The following is a 13,903-nucleotide window of genomic DNA, read 5'->3' as shown; positions in this document are numbered from 1 at the left end:
ACCGTCACAGGCCGTAGTCCGCTCCCACAGGCCTCTGGAGCTGCTGCATGTCACAAATATGAAGGGAAAAGATGAATTATGGCACACAAGTTGTGCGTTTTTTCTCCACGGTTTTTGACCCTTGAGATTTAAAGGCTAAACACTGTCTGTCCCGTCTGTGTGAATATTTCTGCAGCAAAAAAAAAAAAAGGAATTTCTTTCATTTCATTCTTGTTCATCTGGTGGCATGCCAGAGTCAGCACGGTGCGATTTATGGTCAGGCTATGGCTCTGTCTCTGGTTTCCTGTCTTATAGTCTGAGAGCTTTCTCTACTCTCTCTCTCTCTCTCTTTCTGTGTGTGTATGTGTGTGTGTGTGTAATGCAAGACATCAGAATTTGTTGCATTACACAATTATGACAGCACTGTAACCGTATAGTCCGGTGTAATCTGTTAGGATAAGGTCCTTTTATTGGGAGAGGAAAAAATCTGGATTAACATGGGTTTAGTCTCGGTGCGGAGATACGGGACTATTTGTCTGCTCATTCCTCTAACATGATGTTACCGCCTTTTATTGGAGGTCACACATGGAAACAGAGCCGCCACGTTGCACTGGAGGAACGGTGTGAGCTCTAGTGTATGAATATGAAGATATTTGTTTCCACCTTTATTGGCTTTATAGAGTATAGAAATCAAATAAGAGAAAATAGGAACATTTTAATACAATTTTTACCCTTATGTGGATTTTTAAAAATATTAAAGTGAGCCATGGTTTCATAATGAAATGAATGAATTCCCTTGGTGTGATGAGAGAGGAAACTAGACCTTGGCAGCACTGGGGTCGGCCGGGGTGGGGGTTGTTTTGGTGAGGTGCAGTTTAATCCCAGACAGAGGTGGTTGTTGTGGGCTGCTGCAACACTGCAAAACTAAGATGATGTCCAGTTTGAGAATATAAACCACATCAGCTTTCTCTCATACTATTTCTGTTGCGTGTATAGGCTTGTTTTTAGACGGGGATGCCAATAAAATATCATTAAATTGCTTTTTTGTATTATTGTTATTATTTTTGGTTTTAAAAAGTGAATTTAAAGGAGATGAAAAAGTTGACATGTGCATAAAAGGGGAGGTGGCTGACAGGGAAGTAGCCTGTGGGTTATGGTAATGTGACATAATCTACTTAGGTTCAAATGTTATGGTTTCCTTTCATCACAAAGCTCTAATTGTATTTTCAGTGTGGCCTGATTGCTGGTAGTTAACCCTCATGCGTTTTTTTCTTTCTTTCTTTTTTCGAACCCCCTTTTGGATTTGGATTGGCTACTACGGAGACTATATTTGGAATAGAGTCGGAATAGAAACAGAGGAGAGATAAGATCAGATCAGATGTTCTGTTTACACCGCAGCTTCACACTTCAGTCATCGTGACTGTATTAAATGTTCCTGAGCTGCACATCCTCTGACTGGAGGCTGTGCAGCTCCTTTATGATTACACATATTTCATATACACACGGGCCTCTATGTTGCGTTCACGTTCCAACGCTTGTGTGTCACATCCATCTCAAATCATTTGCCCGTAGAGACTCAGTGCTGGTGCGGCTGCTGCATTTGAACGTGCCGTACGTCAAACTGCGTCACTAACCTGAAATGATCCAGAGTCAGTGTTGGTTTGGTTGTAGGTTAAAATTCAGATCAAAACTTAACTGATCATCTTATTTAATCATTTTACAATAAACTGATGATGAGTTGGATTAATGACATGACAACGGGTCTGTTGGATTTTTAAGTTTTCATAATAGATCTGATCATACAGTGTTTTCTCACAACTAATACAAGACTATAATACTAGACCCACTTGAATACACTGATGAATTACAGCAGCATTTGGTTTATCTGATAAAAAAAAAACAAGGCGGAATTCTTATAAATATGTTTTTAATACAAACAATAGGGGGAAAAAACAACCAAAGAAAAAACATGCTAAGCAACTACATAGGTTGACAGACTGAAACAATATTTAACCCAACTAAATATTAAAAACTATAAATATGCATTTTATTCACACACACGCACACACACACACTATGGCTTTATGAATATACCTAAGAAACTGTTCCCTCGTGCTCATATCGACATATTGTCTCTCTCTCTCTCTCTCTCTCTCTCTCTCTCTCTCTCACACACGCAATACACACATTTCCTCTCCGTGTTCTATTTAATACAGCATACTGTTTAACGCTGCTCCAGAAAAGCCTCCAACATTAGTGAGAGAGATTGGGATTGTGTTCCCAATCAGTAACGCTGCAGCTCAGTTTCACAGCCATTATATCTCAGCCACACTGACAGAAATATCACCGGACAGGCCGAGTGATCCGAGGCAATAAAGCATCTACAGCCGGACTGAAGCAGGCGAGCTGACCTCACTCCCTGCCTGGCCTGGAAGGAAAGAGGCACATGACCGAGGATGGCTGCACTAAGGGGGGGATATAGTGACAGATCCCCCCCTCTCTCTCATTCCCATATATATACTGTATATGTGTGTCCATTGTGCGTCTCTCATCATCAAAGAATATGCTTTAACCAGTTATTACGCGCGTGTAGACAGCGTGCAACCCCAGTAATGTATGTCCCAAATAAAGAAGTAGAGCACACTGGGGTCAAGTTTTCACCAATGGCAGTCACCTCATAAGCACCAGTGGATTACAGGCCAATGTGGAGCAAAGTGCGTCGGGATCAATTCCACATTTTCTCTAAAATTGCTTCAGTATTTTTTTTTTTTTGCGTCCAACTGGAAGCCTCGTGGCAATCATCGCTTTCAATGGCGATGACTGAAGTAATGCTCAATATATATGAGTAGTATTAACTGACTAAAGGATGGGAGGGAGGGGGTCTCTCTAATTCTGCTGCTGCTGCACTGGGTTGAAACACACGAAGGGGAAAGTCATGCGCCCAGCTGCAAGCGACAGTAAATGTCTCTCAAACGCACGAGCAGCCAATAATCAGCAGATCAATGAACATCAGTAAAGGCCTTAGTTACTCAAAGGAGTCAGAGAAAGTTACTTTTGATTTAATCTGATTAAAGCTTTAGAACTGACATGTTATAATAGTACAGAGATGATCCTGTACAGTGCGTAACGGTCACATGCAGCGCGCTGTACCATTTGGAAACAGGAAAAATAAGATAGCAGAGTCTATAGGTTATTTCCTTCCCAGGCCCAATATAGCAGCAGCGCCTGCATGTGTGCAGCACCACGACTCTGCTTTGTTTGTGTCAGTGATTTCAACAGAAAGACCCAATGTTGCAACAACTCTTGAATTTGTACAAAAACGGTCCTAAAGGCAAAGCCCGCGGACGACAGAGGCCTGGTTCACTGCGCACTGACGTCCACACATGTTCCATCTGCTTGATGAAAGGCAGAGGAGGATGTGGCCTTTGAAAGGAAAGTTTAAAGGAGATGAGTTGATTTTTAGATTTTTTTTAAAATAGTGACAGACTGAGACTGCCTTTTCTACATAATTCAAAATGAGAGGCTGGAAATTATTACACATTTTAGATTTTTAAAAACATGTAGGTTACACCAACAACTGTAAGGGGCTTTAAAAAAAATAATAATACACGATTTAAGATTTTCAGGTTTTCAACATGTAGTTTAATAACAGCAGCTTTCATTTCATATTGGGAATTCGTCCTATCATTCTGGCTTTAAACTTAACTTCCATAGCTATTTACTTGAGTTTTTAGAGAATGATAAAAGCAAAAAAAAGGCTCCGATTTTAAAGGAGTTATTCACATATAAACTGACATTTTTCCCCTTTCATCTAGAACAATAAATCCATGAATATAGAGACCAGAGCTTGGTATGGTCCACGTTATGTTGTGTGCATGTTCCAGCTGTGAATAAGCTGCTGTGACTGAGACTAAAAGAACAATATCGCCCTCTAGCGCTCTCCTTCCCTCTCTAATGCAGGATGAACAGACTGCAGGCTGCTGTTTACACCTAGAGCTTCCTTTACATTAATCAATAGGTTTACTTTTTGCACTATAATTTTTTTTTTGCACAAGTTTAAGATCTAAAAAAAAAAAACAATACATTTCAAAGTCAACTTCACTACAGGTTCGAGGTAATAAGTGAAACACACCCTGTCCTAGTAGTTTGATAATAAGAGAAATTGACCAGACTGCAGCTACAAGTCAAAGTGAAGTTTTTTTTTCTCCCCATCGGTGGGAAGTGGAGTTGATGAATAAACGTGACCATTAGGGTGATGGTGTGTGGGGGTGATTTCCTCTCAAACAATTCATCGACCAGACACCCCTGTGGAAAAGTGTCTACATACTGTTTGTCAGCAACAGACGCAAACGCCCAAGAAAAAAAAGGAGTTGGAGGAGTAGGAGGGGGGTTCAAAGAGAAAGCGTAATTACTGGCCAGGCTCATAAACTCATTTAGGCCAGACGTCTAGCCATTTCTATAGCTTTATTGGACCGCGCTTCTTCCTGCTTTAAAGCAATTATTCGTACAAGTTGGACAATAAATTGGAAATCCACCGCCAACACCTCTCCCAGTCGTAAACACTTTATTACTCGCTACTACCATTCAAATCCAATTTTTCGTTTTCTTTCTTTTTAAAATAAAAGTGAAATTTAAACATACAGCAAGTGACCTCGAAGCTGGAGATAAGGAAGCTAGATTGGTTGGAAATATGTGTGTGTTGTGTGCAGGACTCTCAGTGCAAAACAAGGCCTTAGGGAATCATCTTTTAGATTTAAAGAAAATCAAATACAACATCAGCAGCAGCAGCGTGCACACAGTGTGGTCACGTGGGAGCTACAGGAGGAAATGTCCATGTATTTATTGATGTTTTTAAATTGAGATTGTTTTTTTTTCCTTTCTTTTTTTTGTGGGGAGAAGGCAACACGGGCGTTATCAATATTAACTATACACCTGCATTGTCAAGTATTACAGCAAGTTACAGTCTGCACGGTTTTTACTGAAGGCAGCTGCGTTGGGAAAATGTTTTACATACAACTCTGGGTTCTAAACAACTAGAAAAAGCAACACACACACACACACACACACACACACACTCTCTCTCTCTCTCTCACACACACCCTAGGCAGGTTTGCTAGTGTGGAGGAGGAGGTGGAGGAGAAAAGTGGGTGAACAAGCTCAGTTTGTGATTGTGTGAAAGTGTAACAAAGAGAAATCTCAGTCTGACGAATCCCGTTTTACCAAAGCATATTCCTGCACGCCTGATGCGGTTTCTTTTTCTTTTTTTTTTTGGTCAATACTTTACGGCACTGACGCTCAATATTTACTACTCAGGATTTCTTGAAAAAAATAAAACAAAATAAAAATTCAAAAATAAAATAAATGGATACCCAGGTTGTAATTGTCCAGATGGCTTGTTTGGTACAAAGACCAGAAGGTGTGGAGTGGCAGCACGACCAAGCAGAAGCAGTTGTTGGACTCATAGCTGGTCTTTGCTGCTCCTCTCTCTGTTCATCTTCTTCATTTTCATCCTCCTGTTCTGGAACCAGATCTTCACTTGTCTCTCGGTTAAAGTGAGTATGCGGGCCACCTCGTAGCGCCGGTCTCTGGTCAAATACATGTTGTAGAGGAACTCCTTCTCCAGCTCTAGAGTCTGATATTTAGTGTAGGGACATCGCTTCTTTCTCGTGGAGCGTGCGTGGATCCAGTTCGCTGCAGGGTTGCCTAAGAAGGAGAATAAATATAATCAGGGAGGGGAAAAGACAAGACACATGTTGAGCTGCATGGAGAGACACATGTGATGAGGATGTTGCTCAAATTCAACTTTAATGTAAACAGCTTTCCCCCTCAAAAAAGTGGGGTTCAGTGGGGAGTTAGAGGAAGAGGAGGAGGGGGGAGGACACTACAGTGAACATGGGGAATAATGAGGTTTAAGTTTTTGATTGACAGTGCGCAAAGATTGACTGCTTCGATTTCACGGTTTCCACCGAGCAGGAGAGGAGACACAACGAGGCCTAAATCTAGACATCAGGTCAAAAAATGTGATCGAAAAGCAGCACCGTGAGTGTAGTTTAGGTGTCCTGTGACATGAAATAGCTGAGGATCCCCCTGTAATAACCCGTGTAGGGCGGGTTTTTCCCCTTCCCGAGCCGCGGTATGCTACGAGACACTTTTATAGGTTAGTAAAACCTCCAGTTTTACACACCCAGCTCATACAGTTCGTGGGGCTGTAAATCAGCAGCGGCTATTTCGTTCACTTACTTGGGTCAAGTTGTTGTTGTTTCTCCTCTTTGGGCTCGCTGTGGCTCGAAAGCTCACTTCCACTGTGCTCCCTGCTCGCCTTCTCCGGACACTCCGAGGCTCCACACGCGAACTCTCCGGCGCCGAGCGGCCGAGCCTCCGTCTCCGCCGCGTCGCTGCACTCGATCGCGGCTTTACTCGGCGGCAACACCTCGTTTTTGGTGGTGGAGGAAGTGGAGGAGGAGGTGTTGGTGTTGTTGGTGGTCCCGGTCCCGGTCCCGGTCCCGTACGGTCGACCGGAGCCGGAGTGAAATCCCGTGAACGAAACGTGGTGATTGGAGATGGGGTCCATCCAGGAGCGGACGCCGACATATCTCCCGTCCGAGGCGGGCAGATGGGACTGGTGGTGGTGGGAGTGGTGGTGGTGGTGGTGGTGCATGTACGGATGATAAATCCCCTGCGGGTGAACCGAGGACCACGACGACGAGAAAACGGCGGACTTTGGTGCAAAATTGCAAGAGGAGAAGTCTGCGTTGTCCCCGGCACCTGACGGCCTCGGGGTCACCGTGTGTGGAGCCTGAATAAAGCGAGCACCGTACACATCCTCCGGCTCCTGGCCCATGATAGCGTCCACATAGCAGTTACTGAGAGTGCCACTGGAAGACATTTTTGATCTCTTCCTACTCTTATAATAAGGGTTGCACTGTTACGGGAAGCTTCTCTCTATGAACAATCATAGTATTTTTGCTGGCCTGCATCTACAGGGATTGGTTACATGGATCACGTGGTCATATTTACCAATACAGCGAGTAAATCAATCCTGCCCTTGCTCTCTCTTTTTTTCTCGTCAGGTTTAATTTAGCTTTTCATTTCACAAATAATAAAAAGCCCCGTCAGATGTGACTAGAGGGAGAAAACAATCCTTCAAATAATTGCAAATGGCTTCTTAACCCCCCCTCTTTTTTTTCTTTCTGTTTCTCATGAGCTTGAGGCTGCAGGATGTTGCAACAATACAAAAAAAGGAATAAGACATGTTCCCCCCCACTCACACACACACATTCACAAGTTTATATTCACATTCACACAGTGTTCACCAAGGCGGAATCCCTGCATCTTAATGTTTGAGAGAAAAACTCTTATAATAACGTCCTGATACCCTGAATGCCAGTAAAATGCTTTATAGACTTAACGGAGTCCTCGTAAAATAGATGTAATAACACGCTGTAAAATAACAGACGCCATTTTTCCGTTCACAATGCGGTGAAATCCATTGTTAATATTCTGCGAGGAAACATTTTTTGGCTTGAGTTGAATTTTTTAAAGTTAAGCAGGAAAAGGGCAGTTGTGAAATTATTGTATTCATTCAAAGGAGAGCAATAATATCTTTATGTATCAATAAATGTTTTATGAGGTGCGTGTGATTATACACGCCGTCAATAAAAAAAAGAAGGGGACAAGGGGAAGCAAAAGTCCATCTGTGAGTGAAAGGTGGAATTTAAAAGTAATATGCCTTTTCTTTATGCTTTTATTGTGAAATTATTATTAGTGTTTTGCATGGACTTGTAACTTCAGTCCAGAACATTAAGGCACGTGTCCAGATAAATAAAGCCAGGTTTAGCTCCACGTTGCTTTATCAGGGATTATTGATGAAATATGATGTTATTGAGCAGAATGAGAAGAAAATGCAACGTGGCCACTCACACACACACTCAAACACACTGACTCAGGCCTGCGGTGCTCGTACATGGAGGAAGAGCTTGATTCTTTGCCTGTGGATTTGTGCTTGACCATAACTTAGCCCGGCTGATTATTAGTTCAGTCACAAACAGGCCTAGAAATAAAATCAACACCATGTTTATTTGATTAGTCGACCCCCGCCTCTTTTTGCTATTTTTTTTTGTGTGTGTGTGTATGTGTGTGTTGTTGTTTTGCGTCCCCCTTCTTCTGCGGCATAAAAGGCTGCAGCATTCTTGCGGTCTCAGACTATTTTGCATTTTTATTTTTTATTTTTTCTTGCACTTCACGCGACAAAGATGAGGGCGTAGTTTTCAGTTTGTCATCACAAGCGTCCAAAGATATTGCACTTCCATGAAGACAGACTCATTGTTTTAAACCCGCTTGTGTTGAGCCTGGTGACAGCCCGCAAGCTAATTATTATTCTTATTAAGCTTTACAGCCTCATTGTCACATGCAGCTAAACACAAGTGTAAACATTCAGTGAAACTTGAGGCACAGCACAGTAGAAGCATGTATTTTATTTTACTAAATTGCAAAATCCTCATGAATAACAGTGTAGTTTTTGGTTTTTCCTTGCACCTCCGCCTCGGGTGTTTTAAACAAAATAGTCCCTGCATTAAAGGGCAAATACGACCGCCGATCACTGAGACTTGAGCAGCACAGACAAAGAGAAAAAACAAGCTTATTTGACAATCTATTTATTGCAAGTTACATGCCACAAACATGCAGTAAATTCACAGATAAACATTGTTTTCCGCCACTTTAATGGGCCATAGAAACATTTCACTATTGAGCAAATGGTTTGCACGTTACTGTAAAACAAAGGTTGCACTACAGGACAATAAATGTGCTTTCATGATTGAAATAAAGTAACATCTTTCCACACACAAGCTCACCGTCCCCGACACAATAGAACATCTTTGTCTTACATGGCAGAGGGAAGAGATCTAACTCCAATAATTTAAGACCAACAACACAAAATAAAGTGTTACCCTGTGATAAAATAACACAAACACACGACGCCAGACAAAGTACTAAAAATGGCATGTATTTATATAGCCTATACATATATATAGTCACAGTTTCGTTGAAATTGAAGATAAACGTCCAATGCCACCAAAGCATCAAACTGAATATGAGAGACATAATAAAAATAAAAAAAATAAAAAGAGGAGCTAACCACTGATACACATGCGCGCTCAGGAGAAGGTGAGGTTTGAGGTCAGTTCTCGGATGCGGTTTTCCCTGTTCATTTTCTTCAGTTTCATCCTGCGGTTCTGAAACCAGATCTTGACCTGCCTGTCGGTCAGGTTGACGCCCCTGCTGATCTCTAGGCGGCGCTCTCGGGTCAGATACATATTGAACAGAAACTCCTTCTCCAACTCCAAGGTCTGGTGCTTTGTGTAGGGGCATCTCTTCTTCCTGCCACTCTTCGCCGTCAACCAGTTGCTCGTCGGGGGGCTGCAGTCTGGGAAACAGTCACCATCAGACACATCATCATCATCATCATCATCATCATCATCACAGCTTATTATTTCATCCTATAGCGCCTCAGGCTTTTTCAAGTCTCACCTGCTGCTTCACATCTCACCTCTGGGAAATAAGACAATAATATAAAAGGCTTCCCTCAGAATAAATAATAACCAGGGTGGATCTTATTAGTCACCTATACAACACCACTGATGAGAGAATTAAAACCAAACCCCAGCTGATCAAAGCGCACTCTCATGTCCGTGAATGCACCTTCACACAAATTGAAACATAATGGAGAAAAATCCTTTCACTTCATTATATATAAAATGCATCAACGTGTCATTAATGTATTTTTATTTTACACAGACTGAACTGATACAGTGATGCATTTCAAATAGTGATTTTGCTATCAGATTGAAATACTTCAAATGCACCTATTTCTATTCATCACTGAGTCACTGGATTTTCAATTTATACAAATATAAGGTGGAATGATCAGTTATTTACAGTATGGCTGTTTTTTTAGTTAATGGAACACGTAATGTGCATCATGTTTAAGTATAAAGTAACAGACTGTGAAATATATCCAGCTCTATATAAAAAAAAAGGCATTATTTGGATTTAAATATCAGGAGCAGGGGACACACAGTCTGCATGCTGCATGGTAAAACCATTCAGTGCTGCCTATCACTGCAACCTGAGAAAGACTCTCATTAAACATTACGACTTTAGGGTTGTTTGTGTTTTATACTTGGTTTTATGATGCTGGAGCCTTCTCAGCACAGCGCCACGAGATAAAAGCTTTCATTGTAGCCAACCCACCTTTCCCTTCCTTCTGTTGCAGCTCGGGACTGGACACAGAGCCTTCTTCCATGGAGCAGTTCTTGTCCTCCGAGCTGGACTTAGGAGGAGGGGGTTCCGGACTTTCAGCCGGGGGGACCGGAGTCCTGGAGGTCTCGGGGTCTTGCTGGACGTCCTCACGTTTCTTTTCCACCTCTGCGAAATTAGAGGAGGACGAGGAGGTGGACTGCGGCTTCGGGTTGAGCCGGCTGAGCTGCATCAACGTTGGGTTTGGACTCGGCGGCTCATGGCAGTAGTTTTCCTGATGCTTCCCGTTCGCATAAGTTTGGCTCAGTCTGAAATAGCCCGGTACCGGGATCTCGGGTCCATCGACCGGACAGGACTCGGGAACAACATTAGAATATGCGGGGACTTCTGTCAGGCTGACTTTCTGCACTCTCTTATCGGAGTACATGCAGCAGTTACTCTCCTCCTTTATGCTCTGTGAAAATGAACAGTGTGTCATCTGAGTGGACGGCTCTATTCTGCAGGGTCTGTTCGGATCAGTCCAGTTATCTATTTGAGGTATGTACGAGTGGACATTCATGCCCATATTTTGGTGGTTGACCTCCCCTCTTTTGCCGAAAGACGGCAACAGTCCACAGGTTTGCATTCCGTAAGTTCCCATTTCTGAGCCGGACGGTACGTACATGTTGCTGTTGGAGTAAAAGCTGTCCGTCCTGCACGCACCAATTAAAGAGTCCACTAGAAACGTGTTGGCCGCGTGAGGAGAGCTACTGGGGAAGGACATTTTTGGGGGTTAAGTTCTTTAGAGGAGAGAGATGTCCTTTGTAAGCTGACATATCTAGGAAAAACAATCTCCGTGTAAGTCAGGATGCCTCCCGACCACATGACAAGCCCACCAATGAGATTTGAAAATGGCCTTGAGACGCAGCCTCCTCTTCCCCCCGCACGCGCTCGCACTGCGGATGCAGACGTGGTCAACAGCGACACCTACAACACGGACTTGAAATTGGTTTACAGACTCTTCACACAAGACAAAACAAGGGACTTCACCGTTCTCAGTCAAACTGGAGCGTTTAAAAAAAAAAGACAAAAAGAGACAGTGCGCATTGATTTGGAGTTCACGTGCGCAATGATTCAGTGTCTGGTGTGTTATTTTATGTGTAAAACGCACGGTGGATATTTGTCTCTTTGTGCGCGACTGGAAATATGCATGAGTGTGTGTGTGTGTGTGTGTGGGTATGCGTGTGTGCGTAAAATGCTGCCTACATGGCGCATAGGCGACAACTGCAGACTATTTCACAGAATGTAACCAGCTCCACTGAATCTATTTTTTTTCTCCCCCCATTCATATTAACCATTCACATGACTCCAAGCCCACCAACGACAGAGCCCACATGAACTGTATTTGCATATGTTTTACTGTCTCGGTCTGTCCATGACTTTAAACTGGAAACAAAAGGATAAAGATGACATAATGTAAAAATGAGCCGCCGCCTCTTTTGTCTCATTCATTCAGGGTGGAGGGTTTGTTTTGTTTGTTTGTTTGTTTTTACAGATTTTTTTTTCTTCTTTGGATCGAGTTCATTCGAAATAGGACAAACTGCCTTTTTACATTTCCTGCATGATGTCAGCTTTAAACTAAATGAACCTGGGCGGTATAAAAATGTGAGGCCACAATCACAATCGTGAAGGAAAATCAACCTCTCGGAGGGTTTGGACGCATGAAGGTCAACAACATTATAGTTTTTTTGCAAAGCTTTAGTATTTGGATAGAATAACTTTACATATAACCCAGGTGGAAGACTTTATATTATATACAGTGTTTTGAAATTATTATATGCATACATCTGATGTGGCTATTTGCATTTAAACGTCGAAAATGCAACGTTGAAAACAAGAGTGTGCATGAGGTGTCGACGCAGTTACAGTCTGGGGACTTTTTTTTTCTTCACCTCAGAGCTCCATTGTTTTCGTCTGCAGAGAGGGCAAATGTGTGACATGGAGACTGTGCGAGTTAAGCTGAAGCCCAACAATGTAACACTAATAAAAACACAAGTTGCAGAAGCAGAAAAATACAAGTCACGAGACAAATGTTGAGTATTAAATTATGTTTTTTTTTTTGTTTTTTTTTTAAGTAAAACACACACGCAGTGAACGCAGCTTGAAATAATTATACATTTGGTATTAATGCGACACCGACTTTGCTTTATATAAGACTGTTAAGAGTTGGTTTCAAATACACGTGTGTGCTATGCAAATGCACCAACATCACAAGACTCACTGACAAAATACAGGCCTGTTTTTATTCTCCTCCTTTTAAAAAAGAAAATTATGCAATAACTTTAGAAAATACATTCATCGTTGTACCATATTGGGTTATTTTAAATAAAAAGGGGTGGGGGGAGTAAAAAAAACAACATTTAACTGAGACATCTGACAACACCACGGACATCAGTTTTGATTTAATTATCATGTTTCTAATAATGGACAAATGCTCAGAGATATAGATGAACACTTGGTTGTTGCGCACGTCATGTGACGCACAAGAACAAAAACATCTTTTACGTGAGAGTTTATTTATTTATGTGTAAACAGCTTACTCAAATACACGCTCAAAATATACACAGGTACTGGTGATATTTGGAAGTGAGAAATCAAATTGGTCCGCTTGTGTGAGAATAACAAAAATAATATTAATAGCCTAATAAATAATAATAAGCCTGATAATAAAATGCCAGGTGATATATTGATGTTTAAAACGTAAAGATAGAGCGTATGAAAATATAAGGAAACATACAGGGGAAGGGAAACTTCAAAATAACAATAACAAAACGACATAGCTATTGTTGTAGTTTCATGCAAAAGTGAAAGCTTGAAAGTGCAACAACGCCTCTGCCCTTGAGTGGACTAACTCTCTGCTCTATTGTATTTCAAAATAAAAGCATACAGGAATTGCAGACACACACGAAACGACAATTTAACAACATTTGACGACAAATCTGCAGCTTGGAATTAAATGCAAAGTAAACACAAAGCGCATTTTCTGTCTGTTCCTGTGGCCTGCAGGACCGTGAGGCCTTCAGGTGTAGATCGAAGTCTTTGAGGTTCAGATAGATGACAAAGACGCGCAGTACAACTAGATTTCTTTTGTTCACTTGGTTCCTTTCAAAATAATAATGATAAAAAAAAGACTTGAACGTGACTTGCAAATGTAATTACCGTCTGGGAGGCGCCACAAAGGATTTGTATCAGTGCAGTGGAAACACGCTGTGTGCTACAATTGTAGCAGTTTATATTCCCATACCTCCAGAGAAAAAACTGTTTTGAACGGTTTGCTATAAAACCAGAAGCTTTGGGGCATGTTTTAATTTCTTATTTTTTAAAAGAGAGGGAAATTAAAATGTCAGAAAAAAGAAATTATAATGAAAACACAAGATAATTAGGACTGATAAGTGCAGCAGGAATTCAAATAGATGTCTAAATAAAACCTGATTCCTCCACTGACTGACTCTCATGTTAACGTTGCCTCAATTTGGCTGAACTCTGCATTCCCACTTGAAAGCCAGAGCAGCAAGTCTGCCCTCATGTGGATAGAGCGAGAATCAAAGTGCAACACCCCACACAGTTGGTAATGCAATTTCACTGTAGGACATGATGACAACCCAATTAAACGCTTAATGAAACCTCA

General features: G+C 41.7%; 2 protein-coding genes across 2 annotated transcripts; both read right to left on the bottom strand.

Moving 5' to 3' along the window:
- Window positions 1-5,228: 5,228 nt before the first annotated feature.
- hoxd9a (homeobox D9a) lies at window positions 5,229-6,961 on the bottom strand. Its single transcript, XM_083997407.1, has 2 exons — window positions 6,220-6,961; window positions 5,229-5,682 (listed from the first exon to the last, which is right to left on the bottom strand). The coding sequence occupies exons 1-2, from the start codon at window positions 6,863-6,865 to the stop codon at window positions 5,438-5,440; spliced, it is 891 nt and encodes a 296-aa protein (XP_083853533.1). The 5' UTR covers window positions 6,866-6,961; the 3' UTR covers window positions 5,229-5,437.
- Window positions 6,962-8,669: 1,708 nt separating this feature from the next.
- Window positions 8,670-11,242, bottom strand: hoxd10a (homeobox D10a). The gene is made up of 2 exons (XM_083996288.1): window positions 10,231-11,242; window positions 8,670-9,403 (listed from the first exon to the last, which is right to left on the bottom strand). Exons 1-2 carry the CDS (start codon window positions 10,997-10,999, stop codon window positions 9,135-9,137), a joined length of 1,038 nt encoding a protein of 345 aa, XP_083852414.1. The 5' UTR covers window positions 11,000-11,242; the 3' UTR covers window positions 8,670-9,134.
- Window positions 11,243-13,903: the final 2,661 nt, after the last annotated feature.

This window comes from Trachurus trachurus (assembly GCF_905171665.1).
Source record: "Trachurus trachurus genome assembly, chromosome: 21".
Lineage (NCBI taxonomy): Eukaryota > Metazoa > Chordata > Actinopteri > Carangiformes > Carangidae > Trachurus > Trachurus trachurus.
Note: the sequence above shows the minus strand (reverse complement) of the source record. Positions and strands in the feature narration are given on the sequence as shown.